General features: G+C 34.7%; 1 protein-coding gene and 2 long non-coding RNA genes across 4 annotated transcripts; 2 read left to right on the top strand and 1 right to left on the bottom strand.

Annotated features, from left to right (window-relative positions):
* LOC109205314 lies at window positions 1,742–4,907 on the top strand. Of its 2 annotated transcripts, XR_002064646.1 has the most exons (5): window positions 1,742–2,206; window positions 2,357–2,449; window positions 3,013–3,065; window positions 3,891–4,021; window positions 4,866–4,907. It is a non-coding gene; the product is annotated as an uncharacterized LOC109205314 (long non-coding RNA). The 2 variants fall into 2 exon arrangements; XR_002064645.1 differs by having other exon boundaries at window positions 1,742–2,449.
* Window positions 10,994–11,437, bottom strand: LOC109217429. The gene has a single exon (XM_019381676.1). It carries the CDS (start codon window positions 11,435–11,437, stop codon window positions 10,994–10,996), a length of 444 nt encoding a protein of 147 aa, XP_019237221.1.
* Window positions 14,293–15,703, top strand: LOC109222868. Its single transcript, XR_002067472.1, has 3 exons — window positions 14,293–14,337; window positions 14,419–14,743; window positions 14,837–15,703. It is a non-coding gene; the product is annotated as an uncharacterized LOC109222868 (long non-coding RNA).

Genomic DNA, 18,943 nt, shown 5'->3' with positions numbered 1-18,943 from the left:
TGAGGGATGTGCTTTCTTCTGGCCTTATTGTTCTTAAACACGTATCTTCTGCAGATCAACTTGCCGATGTTCTGACCAAGGCTTTGACAGGTGTTCCCCATCATAAGCTCTTGTGTAAGCTGGGTGTGCACTCACCCTCCAGCTTGAGGGGGGATGATAGAGTAAGGAAATTATTAGACTTAAACCCAGGATGGTTTTTCATTTCTGTTCTATTGGACCTTTTGTATAGTTGGGCCTCTTTTCTTTCTCTTATACTGCGAACCGGCCCATGTCCGGATATTATTAATTATTTGGACTAAAGTGTACATACTAATAGACTGATTAAAGTCTATTGGGAATAATCGATCATTTTCGTCTCTTTCTATTTACCTAATGGTTTTTTAGTTTCTCTCTAAACACCGACTAGAACCTAGGGTTTTCTCTAGAAATTTAATCTCTCCTTACAAGTTAACAGAGAAAGAACACCATTTTTATAAATGATAATTACGTGGGCCTCTCTATTGACTTCTCCAAATCAAAGCTGTGACTAAATTCTATCATGGCAAACTTTTAAAAAAAAAGTGTTAATGAAAATAAAAGTGTTTTCATGTGACTCGCCTCAGAAGAAAGGGCAAGATCATGAATGAAATAAAAGCATTAGGTGACAGTGCTCTTAGCCTTATTTAAAATTGCCATAAAAGGGGACTAAGAAAAGTTTGGCATGTACCTATTGTTTTTTTAAAAAAAAAGAAAAAAAAGAGGAGAGGTTTGAAACAAAGTTTGTGATAAATGTCCAAGAATATCTTCACTTTGGGTGTTTCTTGCAAAAAAAAAAAAAAACGAAGAAGTGAAACTACAAAAAGTAATGATGTACTTGCTGAAAATGACATAAAGCAAAGAAGAGTTGGCATTGACTTATTCTACAACTTGAAGTAAAAAAAAAAGGCTTGAGGTAAAGTTTGTGATGAAATTTGTTACGTATTTCTTGAATGGTGCAAGAAAAGTAACATTGTACCTGCTGAAAATGACATAAAGTAAAATTGAATAGTACAAAAGGAAATAACATTATACTGATATTGAAAGTGACATGAAAGAAGGAAAATTGGCATGAAAAGAAGATGACTACCTTCCGTAAAGAAAAGAAAATACAGAGAAGTACTTGCTCTACTCCAGTTTGCCAAGAATTGATGGTATTTTGGATTTTAATACCATGCCTCTTGTTTATATAGACCCAATAACGAGGGTAGCAGCAGTCCGGAACCAATTGTGGTTCTTTTGGACTTAAAATATCGAAATAGATGGGGAAAAACTTAATGATCAAAGTATATAAAACGTGCTCTTGAAGGTAAAACGCCTTTTAAAAAGACATTTTATGTAAGAGGAGTTGATTTATTGTACCGAGGCCAACGCTGCTCTACAAAATCTTCATAGGCCCCTGTTAGCGGGATCCTTGTTAGTTTCTAGGTGTCAATTGTTAGTAAACATAATAAAATTAATAATTTAATACTATCAACACTAGTATTAATTCTACTTATACCTTCAGCAAGTAGATCGTAAATAATCACTTGCAGTTCCTGGACTTGGATAATAACAGATTTGCTATCTACCATTTTGTTGTCCAAAAGCTTTGCAACAACGAACTTTTTTAACCCGGCATCTTCAGTTTTGTATTTCTTTTCAAGCGCAATCCACAGTTCTTTTGACGTTTCCACGCTACTGTAGACGTCATACAAAGCATCCTCCAGCCCACTTAGAATATAATTCTTGCACAAAAAATCTGAATGCTTCCACGCCTCAATCACGAGAAAGCGTTCACTCTCTCGAGTTTACTGATGTTATTACACTAGAATACAAGTATTTCAAAACTTGCTGGAAAGTATTCGATATGGGTGATTCCTCAATTGTATGCTTACACGCTCAATTTCCCTGTTGAAAAATTCCTCCAAGCTCAAGGAAAAATATGAGTTATGACAGATGCTTGATGCTTTAATCCTACTTTGGATGCTTTATTCTATTATTGAATTTTTGCTATGCTATTTTACATGTTTTAAACCACAAAAAATTTGAAGTTATAGTGCACCACTGGTGCTGTCCATGTAATGTTGGTAAAGAGCTAAATGGGATACCCTTGTTTTGCCATCATGGTCCTTTACATGAAAAATTGCTCTCAAGTGCCTTAAGAAATTTAGCAAAGTAGACAGTTACAATAATCCATGTCACTATTCTTGTAAGTCTCTTCTGGAACTACATTTTTTGTTGCAGGCTTTAAGGCTCTTCAGATGACAATTAAGTGTACCAAAAAGGAGTTTGCTAAGATTTTTGTTCTCTTTTATCACTGTAACTGCGGCAGCCTCCAATGTTTCTTTTTTAAATGCAGTGGAAGAAGAAGCGTATGAGGAAGCTGAAGAGAAAGCTCAGAAAGATGAGATAGAGATCTAAGTAGAGCAGGGTGCCTATGATGCTTTCTTGGGTAAATCTGCTGCCATTCTCCTCTTGGTGTCTAGCTCTCTCGCAGCTCCAGAGAATGGTGGTTGTCTGTTGTTTAAAGTTGCATTAATTGATCTACTATGTTCTACGAAGGATCTCAGTTTAGTTTAAAGTCAGAAAATTCTCTTGCAGCATCGACACTACCCCAAACTTGGTCATCTCCTTTAACTAAATTATCTCTTGTTAAAACAATTTGATGATCATGTCCTTAAAGAGGTGAATGTTGGAGGATTTAAGCCTAATTTCTTTAAATGAGTTTGCCCTTGAAATAACACCTAATTTCTTTAAATGAGTTTCCCTTTACATAATATTTGATTTACCATCTAGCGAGATGGATTCTTGTTATTAGGAGTTGCAAATTTTAAGGAATCAAGAGATCAATCTAGAATCCAAAGACAAGTATGTGCATTTCTAAGTCTTTTGTTTTGTTTTATTTTTCTCTAAAGATGCTTTTTCCTGAGTTTCATTAGTTAAAATAATGATACATTGTTTGGTAACTAATATCAAGCTATCCTCTGTGCTGAGCTAAACGACATCTTCCTGCAGGATCTAGAAGATTTCTATTTCGTCTAACACTGGGCCGTCTCCAGACTGAAGAGGTAATCTGCTAAAAATATTTGACTTAGTTATGAAGCCGGTAAGTGTATATGCACAGAGAAATCAAAGATCTTGATGTTTTTGGACTAATCTGTAGTAGAAGATTTCATCAGGTACGTTCTCATTCGCTCTAACACATTGACAATTGATACCAAAAAGAACAAAACAGAAATAGTTTACTAACAATTTATGTATGGATGTTCACATGAAGACATGCATTTCTATATCCTTGTACATTTGATTTTTAGTTTTTTCATGTTTTCATGTTGCATTATATGTTTATTCTTTTATTTTGGTGTAATAAAGTTTTATTCCCTTCTTTATGAACAAAATTCACAAAAATATATCAGCAACTCCACAAAATGGCGGTCTCATTTCTATCATATGATATCAAACTTATTAAAAGTAAGAAGGATGTGTCTGTAATATTACGTACGTTTGAAGATGATATTGGAGTTGTGGATATTGACTCTACTTCTGCTTACTTTTTTTCAATTAAATCATTTATCTTTAATCTATGAACTCACATATTCACTTAAGTGTGGATTGCTCGGTTATTCTCAGCTGGAAAATATGGTTATATTGGAACTTGGCTGGAAAGTGACTACTGGCAATAAAATCTCTCTTTTTTGCTTCTGTGAAAACTAAACTTATTAAGCCATGGCTTCAGGACAGGAGGAAAATCAGCAGCATATATGCTTTTGATCCTTAATGCCTTTCTTTACTTCATTGCTATTGTAATTACTTCTTGGGCTGTCAATCATACCATAGTAAGCATTGCTATTTTTCCTATTCAATTTGATTAAGGTAATAATTCAACTTTTCAGGCTAAGTTTAGTAAAGCTGAGAAGAATGTGAAAGAGTTGAGCAGTTGGAAGAGTGGATCTCGCTGAAAACGATATGAAACGTGGCATGTCCGAGCTTCAACGCTTATTTTCTTCATTCATATACTCAAAGCGTAAGATTCCCTGTAGCGGCATTTTTAATTACATGTTATATGAACACCTTTTGGTTACATGGATGAATTCTTAAGTGTGTTTTCTTGTTCTTCTTACTCTTGACGGGTTGCTTCACTTGAAGATATACATTTTTCAAATTTTATGGGTATCATATCAGTAATACCTGGTTGTAATTGCTACTTATGGTTGACTATATAGCAGTAATATTATAGGTTCTTTTTATGTCCTCTTTTGCGGCTATTGTACTATCCTACCATTTTGTATGCTATATCGAAAAATCTGCTGCGCAATTTCTTATTTGCAGATGGAACACTATTCCATTGGTAGCAGAACACTTGCGAAAAAACAAACAAAATGCTTAATTTGTTGGGCCCGTGCTATTGCACGGGCAATCTTCATCTAGTATATATACATAGTCTAGTCGAATGCTGTTGATTATTTTATACTTTTTGCCTTCAATTTACGTTCAAAGATAGATAGTATGAACAGGAGTTAGAAATAAATTACAGTAAGTATGTCTTGAGAAAAGCAAACAACAAGCTGTAGGCAAAGAGATCAGTATTTTTGTAGTCTTTTAAGTATTTCTATAGATATGCTGTTCACACTGTCCATAGAAGAAGTTATAGTGGTTTTTGTGATGCATTAATTGTCTTCATTGGAACAAGAAGTTCAAAGCATGTTACAGTTTCTTGAAACGATGAGAATTATATCTTTGGGGTATACAAAACCATAAAGTTTACTTAAATTCTTGAAACGATGAGAATTTCATGGCAATTTGTGCTATGAGTATTCTTAGACCGGATTCTCTTTAAGGATAATAACTTTATTTATCCTCTTTTGTAGGTGGAGTAGATCAAGAAATGGATGATGAAGACGATGAGAACTAGACCTTACTTGAGATAATTTTGAATTGTTATAGATGAATGTTCTAGGAATCTTTTGTTACCAATATTTTTTGAAACTTATTTACCCTCTTAAAATGTACTAAACTTATGCACTCATGGGGTAGAACATTTACTTTTATGGATATTATTAGCCTGTTGGACAAGTTATAATATCAATAATTTTATTTTGTGATTTATTTAAATTTTAGTGTTATATATATATATATATATATATATTACAATAGGAGCTATATTTCTGTTTTATATGAACTGTTACAATAGCCTACCATAACCGTTGCAATAGGACACAAATGGCGTTCCATTAGAATGTAAACCGTTCCAATAGATCCAGTAAACCGTTCCAAAATGCCCTCTAAACCGTTCCAGTAGGTATTTAAAACCGTAGCGATACAAAAACAACAGTTACAATAGCTTAAAGAGACCGTTGTTATATCCATAAATAACCGTAACAATAGCTTACGAAAGTGTTGCATTAGATAATATGGTAACGGTTATGAGCCGTTGCATACACATTATAGTAACGGTTTTAAACCGTTCCAATTGGAAGGAATAATCGTTCCAATAGATAAAAGGAAAACCGTTGCGATAGACGTCTCTATAGCAACGAATATGAAAACCGTTCCAAGAACCGTTCCTATAGCTCTATTGGCACGCGAGCAGATGTGACGGTCTGTAAACCGTTCCAATATCGCTACGGCAACGGTTTATCTACCTACTGGAACGGTTTTCCATGCGTTACCATAGACCAATTTTTCAGTAGTGTTCCTTAAGCTTGTTAGTAATCTGTATTTGTGAAACAATTCTGGAGAAAATAAAATAACATAAACAGAAATGTAAATGTAATAAAAAATAAAAAAAACCAATTCGAGCCCACTGAATTTATAGTATTCCCTTAAGGAATTTAATCCCTTCCTAGTACCCAAGGTTATGGATTATTTCCTCCCAGGATAGAACGAATTACACACTGGTGTAGTGGTACTTCAAACCCAAGTGTTTCAGCGAACACAAAGTTCGGTAGCAAATCACACTTACTGTTGCTTTCTTTGAAGTTAAAATATGCAGAAGAAAGGAGAAGAACTCAGAAAATTCGTATGGAAAATCTGAGAGAATGGACTTGTATTTATAGCCAAAGTTGGGCTGAAATCTGAAGAGGTGCAACTCTTCAGAATGGTTGTTTATGCAAAACGGCCACAGCATAAATGTCATAACATTAATGGCTATTTACTCGACAATAAAGAGGGAAAATTGAAGAGGGTAGTTTAATTTTCAGTTATACAACTGAAAAACGGAAAACTGATTGGATTTAATATTGATATTTATTTTAGTATTAATATTTTGTTATTAAAACGAATATTTAATAACATTTCTGTTAATATTTTACTATTAACAAATAAATTTGGTCCAAAAATTTAATCAATCAATCATTTGACCAAATCCGGAGCCGAAACCGAGCGACGACGACGGCGCGAGGCTTGCCTTCTTCTCAACTCTTTATGAGCTAGAAGAAGAGCAATTGCTTATATACCCATCAAAAAACTTTTCCTCTTCCCATATGGGACAATCAAGGAGGGAAACTCAAATATTTTATTTTTTCCTCCATTTCTCATTCATCCCATTTTAAGCATTAATAGCTTAAAAACCCAACACCAGATTCATGTACGATCCTTTCCTCAACAAGACGCTAACGTTTTACATTCGTTTTGAAACTTTCTCGTTCCATTTCAACTAGATGCGATTTTTTTAGACCATTAGTTACACATACATAAAATTTTTGATATACTTTTAAGGAGTTGTTTGGTTTGTATTTTAGAAGAGCTAAAAATCAGCACATTTGGCCTAGCTCTTCAATGAGAAAACCCAACTTATTTTTGATCGAACTGGACTTCAATGAGGTCCAAATTGCCGGGCAGCTTCATGTTACAAGGATTAGGCCAAGTTTGAAGGCCCAAAAATGCTGAAATCAAAAATCCTTGAAATTATATTAGGAATATGGGGATTGATTTGCAAATATGAATTTAGGTTCTCGAGTTAAGTAGCGGGTTCAAATTAGGAGGGTTTCCCTTTTGTTTGAATTCGGACTTGAACCCGAGACCCGAATTTATAAATGTAAATTAATTAGGCCCTTTTAGAGACAAAAAAATAAATAGAAAATCATAGTTTGCTCTAGTTTGGCCTTTAAATAATAAATGAGATGAGCCTCGCCAAATAAAATACATAAATTGCGGGGCCCTCCTTAAATACTCCTATTAAAATACTTAGAATTTGGGGCGTGCCGTTTAGCGAATTTCACCGCCCTCCGCAAAGATAATAACCCGTTAGTCGCTTTAGGTGCGCTTTTAATAATTTTACCTTCCTAAATACGGGTGTGCATTTCATGCAATCCAAATCCAAATCCCAAAATGTTGAATAAGAATGTGTCGAGGATCCGGGTGCATTTCATGTGACGTGATCCAAAAACACGTTTTTAAACGACGTTCACTTTCTAAATTTTTTTTAACTAAAAGCGGTTAAATAATTCTAAAATTGCACTATAGGTTTGAACATGTATAAAAAATCAGATTTTAGCCATTCATAATAATTTAAGAGACCGTGCTAGAACCACGGGATCCGGGGGTGCCTAACACCTTCCCTCGGGTCAATAGAATTCCTTATTCAGAATTTCTGGTTCACAAACTCCAATTAGGAAGTCGAAATTTTTCTCGATTTGGGATTTAAATTAAATCGGTGACTTGGGACACCCAAAAGCCAATCCTTTCCCAAGTGGCGACTCTAAAATATAAATAAATAATCCCATTTCGAATAATGTCACTTTAAATGGAAAAACTCCCTTATACATTATCCTTCGGGGTAGATGTGTAAAAAAGGAGGTGTGACAACATACACGGCCAACCATCCAAAAAAAGAATATGTCAAAGAGAGACCACTAAGTTTTTCCATCGTTCAAAAAGGTATATTTGACCAAAACGTTTAGTAAAATGCATAATTGGAACCTAATTAAAATGCGTATTTTGCATATTTAGTTCCCTTGTAATGTTAATTTTGACATCAATTGTTAGATTTGGGACCTAATTAGCAATTTAATTATGAAATATTAATGAATTAAGTTTTATATTTTGCACATTTAGTCCCTGTGTAATGTACATTTTGACCTTAATTGTTAAATTATTTAATTCAAACCATAACAACTATACTTAATTCAATTGATCACTTATATAATAACCAATATATAATTTTATTCATTAAGGTCGTACGTATCGGCCACTAGTTATTCATAGCAACCATATAAGTCCATTGACTAAGGTTGTAGTCATATAACCTATGTTAATTACATCGTTGTGATCACTGTTTTAAAAGGCGTGGGCGTAAAGCGGGGCATTTTACATATGCCTCAGCGAAGCGTAAGCCCCGAGGTACGGGGCGTAAGCCCCGAGGCATGGGGTGTAAGTCCCATAGGTATTTAATTTTTAATTTTTTATAAAATAATATAATTACAGTAAATATTTATAAACAGGTAAAATTGCATAAAAATTGAAGAAAACTATATAACATATATATATATATATATATATATATATATATATATATATATATATATATATATATATATATATATCAGTAAAAAAATACCTCGCTGGTCACATAAATTAATCACCGAATTGGAACAACAATCGGGCGACTATCAAGAGGGCGTACCACTGGATCATCAAATTCGTTCAAGAAAAGCCAAACGGGCCCTCCTCCAAGAACAGGAAGACCTAATTGTGGGTGCTGTCATCCGTGGTCGCCAGGGAGACTAGAATAGAAGAGCCCGTCGACTCTTTTTAGTTTTAGAAGGTTTAAATAAGTGTCGGAGTCTTTGTCTAAAGAAATGCGTTGAGAAAGGGCAGATGTATAGAACCTTTATATATATACATATATATATATATATGTGTGTGTGTGCGAGCGCGCGCTTTATCCCCACTAGAAATTAGTCAAAACAATCTATTATACGCTATTTATAAGCACAAGTAACTTGAGTCTAAAAGAATAAAGTTTTCTACATGGACGAACAAAAAGGATGACTAACCTGCAATTTGAACTTTAAACTTGCTGCTATGAAGGAGAATGAAGTTCTCTTTGTAATTGTAAAAAAAAAAATAATTTATATTCGTTGCTTTTGGGAGATATTAGCAGACTAGTGGATAAGATAAAGAACTGGGAAAGACCATGAATTAGGGTTTCAATCAATAAAAAAGGTCTTGACTTCTAAATTTATTACACTTCAGTTCCTTTTTAAAACTTTTGAGTAATTACCAAATTGACTTTTGAGAATTTGGGTATTATATGAAGGGTTTATTAAACTAATTTTGTTTTAATTTGAAAAAGTCTCTAGGGCTTACGCCTCACTAAAAAAAGCGCCCCAAACACCCGGGCTTACGCCCCGAACGCCCGGGCGTACGCCCCGAATTACTGGGCGTACGCAATCTTGAGACTTTCGCCCTACACCATCACCTCGGGGCGATTTTTGATGCGCCTCGCCCTAGGGCTCGCCCCAAAAACACCTTTTAAAATACTGGTTGTGATTCGAAGTTATATTGATCGTTTATATAATAGCCAATATATAATTTCATTCATTAAGGTCATACGTACCGGCCACTAGTTATTCATAGCAACCATATAAGTCCATTGACTATAGTTATAGTCATATAAACTATGTTAATTACATCGTTGTGATTCATAGTTATATTGACGGTTTATATAATAGCCAATATATAATTTTATTTATTTAAGGTCATACATATTGGCCACTATTTTTGAAAGTCGAAATTAATTTGGTCATATAGAATTGGAGAAGTCAACACGAATAAAAAAAAATTATATTTAGTGATTCAAAATTTTGGAGACCGAAAAATTAAATACAATTCAACCACCATCCTAGAATCTTCGTATGGAAACTCACTAATAAGGGAAAGGAGTTTCGAAGGGAAAGAACTTACTGAATTTCGACAAAAGAAAATGTTGTAGTTAGGTTTCGAACCTTGGCAGCATATGTAAGGGAAAGAACTTAGGGGTCGTTTGGTTGGAAAGATGTTATCCCGGGATTAATTATTCCGGGATTAGTTATTTCACCTTTCTATGGGGATAAAAATATTATAATTCCGGGATAATTAGTCTCGGGATTAATTATACCGCAGTTTTCTCTCAATCAAATGGGATAAACTCTTATTAAATTTAGTCTCAGGATTAATTATTTCTTGTCCCTCATACCAAACTAGCCCTTAGAGAGTTGATCAACCAGATGGTCTATCGGCTTTTGTGGTTGGAATCAATATTACAAGTGCTTTAATACCTGTATTAGTGAGTTAATAAAAAAAGAGTATGTCGCTACTAGGTTTCTAACCCAGGCAGCAAAGGTTAAGGAAAACATTTAGCAAATGCTTTCTTCATCGCAAAGGTTAAGTATTATGAACTTCAATATCATTTCTTCATCTCTAATAACTTCTTAATCTTCATCGCTACATTAAGATTGTGCATCATATTAGAGTTCAACGCGACAAAATATTTGGCATCGAGCAAATGCTTTCTGCACTCTCTTTGTTAGAATAATTTTATTTCAAGTATTGACGTTAGAATACAACTAAGCCAAAGCCATGAGAGAGATAGCTACAATTATGTAGAAGCTAATATGCCATCCATAAGGCATAAACGTTAAAGAATTCATTTTGGTTGAACTTTTAAACAAACTAGCAATGCATAAGTTTTATAAATCATTAAACAACAAAGTTTATGCAAAACAATTAAAATTTCTTCAAAAACAAAAAGTCCTAGACCAAATAAAACAACAATGCAACTAGGCCTATTGAGAACTCCAAGTTTCGGTCATCAAATATTATAGTTCCAAGTCTGGTTCGGCATTGACATCAAACAAGCTTGCTTGCGATTGTGTAGCGTCAATTTGCTGCAATTAAAATCAAACATACACTATAAGAAAAAAGTATATGTTTAAGTAATAAATCAAATATAGTTGCAAAATTATACCTCATTCCTACTAAGAGAACCATCATGCTCAATGTTTATACCTCTGCCTTACCCATTACACCTACCCCTACGTCCACCACTTTTACCGCCACCTCTACCACCACGATTACCACTACCACTACCACTAATCCTTCCACCACCCCTGCCACCCCCTCTAACACCAGTTCTTCCGCCATTACTAGCTCCAAATATACCATGTGGCCATGAACTTATAAAGTAGTATTCAATTCTTTCTCTATACCGATTCAAACGCGGCCTGCCACATGAACGAGTGTACTGAGGATCTCGTAGAGTTGTGCCTTCAGTTTCATCTGAGTCATGCTGGTCGGGGTTTGGCACGATCATTTCGTTGTCCCAGTTTTGAAGTTCATGCACCATTATCTTCAAATTATGCTTAACATATTGAACCTTCACGCTGGTGCCCAATGCTATATCACAAGCCATGTCAAAATACTTAAACATGCTCATGTATGTCTTGTACTCAGGAGTCATGTTTGGGTAACCAACTTGATGGAATCGATTCAAGTGTGGCCGAATAATATCGTTTCTCTACCTTGTCAGTATATACTTTTCATCAATTTTATCAATCTTCATGTGCGACAAGATCTTGAGTATATGACAACAAAGTATCTCTCTAGACTCAAACCATTTGCAGCTGCAACTAAAATAATCGCTGATAGGTGTATATTTAACAGTGTACTCTACTGGATTTCCACCAATTTTTTTACAACTGAATAATCACTAACGATGAATTTCTCAATACCAGGGACAACTTGATGATCGTTGGGGTTGCTGACTTCATAATGATATAATTTGCTTAGTTGTGTCTTGAAAATTCACACACTGTACGCGTATAAGACTGAATTACCTGCTCCTCCCAATTGAACAATGACTCACACACAATTTGAAAGCCTGTGACTTGTATTCTGCTTCCAACTCTTTCTCATGCTTAGCTCTTATAGCTAACTCGTACTAGTGAACAAACATCCTAAGAGTGCTTTGACGGGTAATATATCCATCAAAGAACGCATGCATCCCCTCACTTCTTTGTGTAGATAGCATACCGGCCCAAAAATACACATCAAGGTACACAAGAACCCATTTTTCCTTCTCAGAGTAAAGCTTGTTGAACCAATTCCTTGTATGCAAATTATACTTCTCTCAAAAACTTCAACACTAATGCTATCAAAGACCATGAATTTAATCTCCACGTGCAATTTTAGAAGGACGAACACACTTAAGTAAAGAGGCAACTTTGAAAATATATGCCAAATACAATACCTATGAAATATAGCATCTGGATGAATATTTCCCATGGCCTCAAGCCAAGTTTTAAAAACCAATTTGTAACTATCGATATCTTCACAAGACATGAGAGTACATCCCAGTAAGATGCACTGTCTATGGTGATTGATGCCAACAAATGTAGCACAGGGCATATTATAGGGATTCACAAGGTACGTCGTATCAAAGCATATCATCATGGAATTGCTCATACGCCGCCTTAGTGTGAGTGCACCCATACCACATTTCGCAGCTTACCAATATTATCAACGTATATTGAATGGAAAAACTCCTTATCTTTTACCTGCATTTCACGAAAAAACTTGAGCAAAATGACTATGCGTCCCCTTGTTGCATTTTAAAATTTTTACTCTTTAAAATAAAATTTCTACAATCTTTTCGAGTGCAACCCAAATTTTGCGGTCCACCACATTGAACCTCAGCAAGTCTAATATTCTTGAAGGCTCTAATGCAAGATCGATCGTGAGCTACATGATTCCTCTTCAAAGCATCACAAACGGACCTATGTCTAGTCATCATGCGCGATATGGAAGGGACCAAATCATGATTGTGATCGTGAACGACCTTAGAGATGCGCCAATAACCAGAATCATCCAAAACACTAGTGCCTAGCTTTATAATTGTTACTCTTGGTGCTAAACTTAGTTTTGTGAATCCTAGCCCTATCACAACAGTAAGTTATGTAGCTGGCAGTGTCACCACCCTTCTTGTTGGAATTTCGTTTGACGACGGAGAATCCTTTCAACCATACATGTTTTTTTGTAGAATGCAAACAAAGAATCTTTATCTCTATATCACATTCCGGAGATTGGACCTACAACCACATCTTCTTTAGTGAAATCATTCTCCATTTCCCTATCAACATCATATAACTCTAACTCATTTCCTAAAAACTGCTCCTCCTCATCATCAGCTTCTCCATAATATTCTCCATCGGGTTCTTCATCATCATCATCTAGCACATCATTGTTGGAACTGCCGTGAGAATCAATATCGACTCATTCTTATTCATTCAACAAACTGTCGTCTAATGTCATCCCTAAAGATCTGTACACTAGTCCCTAACTCGAACAAACTTATTATCTTGGTTCATATTCATGATTGTTGTATTTGTGTTATGTTCATTTGGATTCATATTTTCTTGCACAGCCAAATTTTCTTGGTTTGAATTCATTTTTAGATTAAGGAAGAAAAAGGAGAAGGATTACAGCCGTTAATGTGATCATATACCATATTTTTTTAAATACAATAATTTGCTATAAACATAAAATACAATGAATGTAAAGACTTTTCCAGCTTCCTCCGTATGTGAACATGGATGATTTCACGTTGCTCAATGTTTGGGAATAGGAAGAAGCTCTCCATATATAATATTTTGTTTTGGAGAAAAAATTGTAGGGAGAAATAGGAATGAGGACGTTGATGTATTTTCACTAGTGTGGTCACAGTCGGGCCACATTAGTGTGATCGTTTAGCGGCACTCAAATAAAAATGCCACCCTTAATCCAGTCGAAGAATTTTTCATATTTTAATTGCATCGTGCTATTTTTTTTTTCTGGAATGTAAATGCAAGAAAATATTTTCCCTACTTTTCGGTGCATTCTTTCTTCTAATATTATTGATCATACATCCAATTTCTTTAAAAAAAATTACTTTGCTACCTAAGATGATGTATTTATTAATGTTTCATTTTGCATGATAAGTCATGATATATTAATTTCTGGCCAGATTTGGACAATGATAGATGCATTCGGAAAATTTAGAGATGCAAAATTTTCAATAAACTAACAGACGAAAAAATAATGAAAAAAGATATCAAACATTAATCTGGAGATGCAATTTTCTAGGGAACATTAATCTTTTCACGTACTAATTATTATGTATAGAAAATATAAATACATTATGGAACAATGTATTTGAAGATTGATTGTGTTGATCAAGTACAAGAATTGATTGCTCTTATTTATTGTGACTTTTGATGGATAACGTAGAGACACTTTAAACAATATATATATAGACATCTTTGTTCTCCGTCTCACCATAAAAAACGCCATCTCACCATAAAGCTACAATCAGCATGTCTCAAGGTATGAAACATAAAATCTCTCTTTTATTTTCTTTTGGGATTATTAGCTTTAAGCCTAAGAATACTCTACTTCTTTTAACAGATAGTAAAGGAGCTGTTGTTGAAGAGGATAGAGAAGATAGACTCAGTCGGCTACCAAGAAACATTATAGATCGTATCCTTGAGCTCTTGCCGGTTCAGGACGCAGCTAGAACAAGTATTAAAATGGAGATACATTTGGGCCATGCTTCCGACTTTGGTGCTGGATATGCACTTTTGCAATAAATTGGCTGTAAAATCTCAATCTGTGTTCAAAGAAACGGTTGACGAGATTCTGTTACAGCATATTGGAGACATTGTGAAGTTTGATCTTGATGTTTCAGGAGTAAATTAGGGGTTCCCCCAATTTGAGTCAACTTGATGTTTGGGTAAGAAGGGTACACGTGGTTATGTATGTATATATATATATAAACATGATGAGAAGCTAAACTGACTTGGTATTTATTTGACACCATAATTAGGTCTATGATTTCAACGATAATGACGAAGCAGCTTTGAGTTATCTTGACATGGCAGCCTGCTTGGACCGACCACTAAACAATCTTGAATATGTGACCATGCATTGGTTTAAAGGTTCAAAAACTGAACTGCTTTTAGTAAAGCTATTATTTGCTCGTGCTCCATCTTTGGTAAGGATGTCCATTAAGTCGAAGAGAGCCATTGGTACGAGGGAAGAAAGAGATGTCACCACAACAGAATTGATGCGTTTCTGTTGTTTGAGGCTAGTAAGGCAGATTGATGCTGGAATAAATTGGCAATTTTGTGGAGTTCCCTTAAGGCAGAGCTATTGTATTTGCCAAATGTGGAATAGATTTTTAATTTCTCTTTAGAGATGTCACTATCTGCAGATTTCTCCATTAGCCACAATTAGATGATCCTTATTTACTGATAAGGAATGTATATATTCAAAAGCCTTGTGAGATATAAGCAGCTGGATAATAAATTTACCAAAAGGGCCAATAACAAGTGAAACTCCATTGATAGATCCACAAACAAGGCATCAATTCTATCAGTGAATCTATCTCAGGAAGTCGTTACAATGTTTTTTAACAACAAAGGGATCAACAATAAGTACATTAATAAATGATAACCTTGTTTGCTTCAACTAATGGTCAGATTCAAGTTGAACTGCAACAAACAACTGCTTCATGGTCTTATAGCAAGATATTAATATTCTTTCAGATGAGTACATCATGCAAATAGTAGTCAGATGAATATCCCCTGTTTGTACATTGAATTTGTTGCCTAAGTTCTTTTTTGTTCTCTTATAATCCCTTTTGGATACATATATCAATATTGCGCGTGGACATCGTCAAGTTATGCATCAGTTGGACAACATTAGCAACGTTCTTCGTGAGAGATTAATCTCGACAAGGAAGAATCACTAAGAAAAGAGATACAATTGATGTTGATCCTATTAGAATAACTCTCATCTTAGCTTTACCAATTGGTGGCCTGGAAATCCTCTTGTTTTAGAGTCTGAGCCTGCAACAACACGAAACTGATTCTTTTTCTCCTGCTCCTATCTTACTCTTTTATAGAGCCGATGCAAGTATTTTTTGCTTGTGCTCTTCAATCAGGATAAATACTGCTCATTCTATAAATTTGTTCTTCATTAGATGTTTTGGAGCTTCGGATGGTAAGCCTGCGTTCAATAGATCCTTAGTGCACCGGGCAATGATGTAAGTGATTAGCCGTCCTTTTCTACTGTCTTTCATTTGTATTTCTAACACCTGTTTGGTAACAACCAAAAGAGGGAATGGATAAGAAGAGAAAATGAAAATATTTCACTTTGGCTGTTTGGTTCATAAGAGGAAAGAAATGGAGGGATTATAAGTTTTTCTCTTCTGAGATTTCCATTTGAATGCAAGTATGAACAATATTTATTTGGTCAAACTGTGCAGACCTTTTGAAAACTGCAAAAGTTTCACCACTTTCCAATACACTCTAAGGCTTGATTCAGGAGACAGAATAGTTTTTCATATTTTAATATCATCATATTATTGGTTTTGTAGGAATATAAATGCAAGAAGTCATATTTGAACAGTCTCGTGTGTGAGGGTCCAACCCTGACAGTTATAAAACTCTTCAACTGCGTCTTCAAACAACCAAATTCTTTTTTTGGCTTTCAGAATCTTATAACTCTTCGTTTGGAAGGAATAACCTTTGAGCCAACCACACATTTTTGTGTTATTAACGCCCCCTCTTCTTGTCGATTTAACCTTGAAGTAACATTAAACAATATCAAATAGTACATAGGCATATTGAACCTTTTCCCAATCAAGTATAAATTGGTAATCGATCTGGGAAAAGAATTCTTGGAGCCAGATCAAACTACATTATACTTATAACTTATAAAACTACATTAAGCTCTTTTTCTTTGTATGCTTAGAGATGCATGCATCTTATCCCATTAGTACTGTACTTTATTGGAATTTTTACCTCCTATAGCAAAGATTAACACTTTATTTATTTTAAATAAATACCATTTAAAAAAAAATTATATTCTATAGATACCTTTTAATATTTTTTTTAATTAAGATAATTTATGTATTCAGATGTATTATATAATTTCTCTGAAGGTTGCTATGTTTTTGGGGTATTTTTCGGTTGAGAATCTTTTTTATAACTGAAAATACAAAATTTGTGTGTTATAATTGAGTTTGTTGAGTTATATTAGGAGTCTATTATGTTAATTTATTCACTTTCCGTTTTAAAAACAGTGTAATCCCCTATTTCACGCCGTGAATACAGTCAAATACAATAATCTGTCCAGCTGTAATCCCATGTTTCACTCCATGAATACGGTCGAATACACTCGAATACAACAACTGATTAGCTGGACTTTCCCGATTCACGCCTATTTTTGCTACTGTATTCATGAATACAATAGCTTAAATACTTCAAATACATCTTATAACCACAGAAAAGGTATCTATAATCCGTAATATAGCAAATGATATCTATAGATGGCTAATTACTACTAAAAGATAGTGCTTTATGAAAATTTCTCGACTTTATTTTGCTAAAACAAAATTGAAGGACCACATGCAAGTAGAGGCGGATTCAACAATTAAATTTAGTAACATTTTAAATTTTCAGTATTGAACTCATTATACTGTTAAAATTATGATTCAAATATAATATTTATTGATACCTTAATAGAAATATATATATATATATATATATATATATATATCAACACACACACACACACATACACACACACACACACACACACACATATATATATGTATATATATGTATATATACACACACACACACACACATATATATACTCTGGGTTGAAAGTTATGGGTTCAGATGAACCTGCCCCTAAGGCTATATCCGTCTCCCGAGCTAAATTGCTTTATGAACTGCAAAAAATTGACAATGCTAGCGCTCAAAGTAGATGAGGTGGTTGATAATATTCCCAAGCATTATGAAAGTATTTTGTATTGATTTATGGTTGAATGTGATCTCAACCCTAGATCTAAGAATGGAGGTAAGAGAGAAATGAAGAAGGAAGAGGAGAGCTTCGATATATTCAGAGAAGAAGGAATGAAATCGTTAGTTAATATTGTACAATAACTGCCCCTATTTATATGTCTAACTAATCTCACTAATGACCCACTTAACTAATGATATTTACAAAAAGGCCCACTACTAATTAAGTAACTCCTATTTTCACACTCCCCCTCAAGCTGGTGGGTACAAAAACACTAAGTACTCCCAGCTTGCCAGTCAATGATTTATGTTGCATTCTAGTGAGTCCCTTTGTCAATATATCTGCTAATTGATCCTTCGAAGCCACAAGTTGTGTCTTGATTAGTCCCATTTGTATTTTCTCTCGGATGAAATGGCAATCAATTTCAATATGTTTAGTCCTCTCATGATATACCGGATTGGTAGCTATTTGCAAAGCTACCTTGTTATCACAGTACAATTCAACTGGTAGTATCATATCTGCTCCCAATTCTTTTAGCAATCCAATCAGCCAAACAGCTTCAGAAACAACACTGGCCATGCTCCTGTACTCAGCTTCTGCTGAGCTTTTCGACACTGTGCTTTGCTTCTTGGACTTCCAAGAAACCAGTGATTCACCATACTTGATCAAAAAACCTGACACTGATCTTCTTGTGTTAGGACATGATGCCCAATCTGCATCACAAAACACAGAGATCTTATGCGATTTCTCACTGCTGAATAATACTCCTAGCCCTGGTTCCCTCTTTATGTACCTAGCAACCCTCATGGCTGCATTCCAATGAGATCTTTTTGGTTGTTGAAGGAACTGGCTGAGTGTTTGGACTGTATATGCTATATCTGGTCTTGTTAGTGTCAAATACAGCAATTTTCCTATTAGTCGTTGATACTGCCCCTTGTCTTCAAGTAGATTATCATCTTTGTTGCCTGTACTTATCATATTCTGGCACAGTAAGTTTCACATTGACTTCAAGAGGTGTCCAAGCTGGTTTAGCATCTCCAAGCCCCAATTCTGATATGATTTCCAAGGCATATTTTCTTTGATTAAACAGAATACCTTTACTTGATCTGCTAAATTCCAT

Source organism: Nicotiana attenuata, chromosome 2, assembly GCF_001879085.1.
Source record: "Nicotiana attenuata strain UT chromosome 2, NIATTr2, whole genome shotgun sequence".
Lineage (NCBI taxonomy): Eukaryota > Viridiplantae > Streptophyta > Magnoliopsida > Solanales > Solanaceae > Nicotiana > Nicotiana attenuata.
The sequence above is the reverse complement of the archived record's forward strand: the minus strand, read 5'-3'. Positions and strand labels throughout refer to the sequence as shown.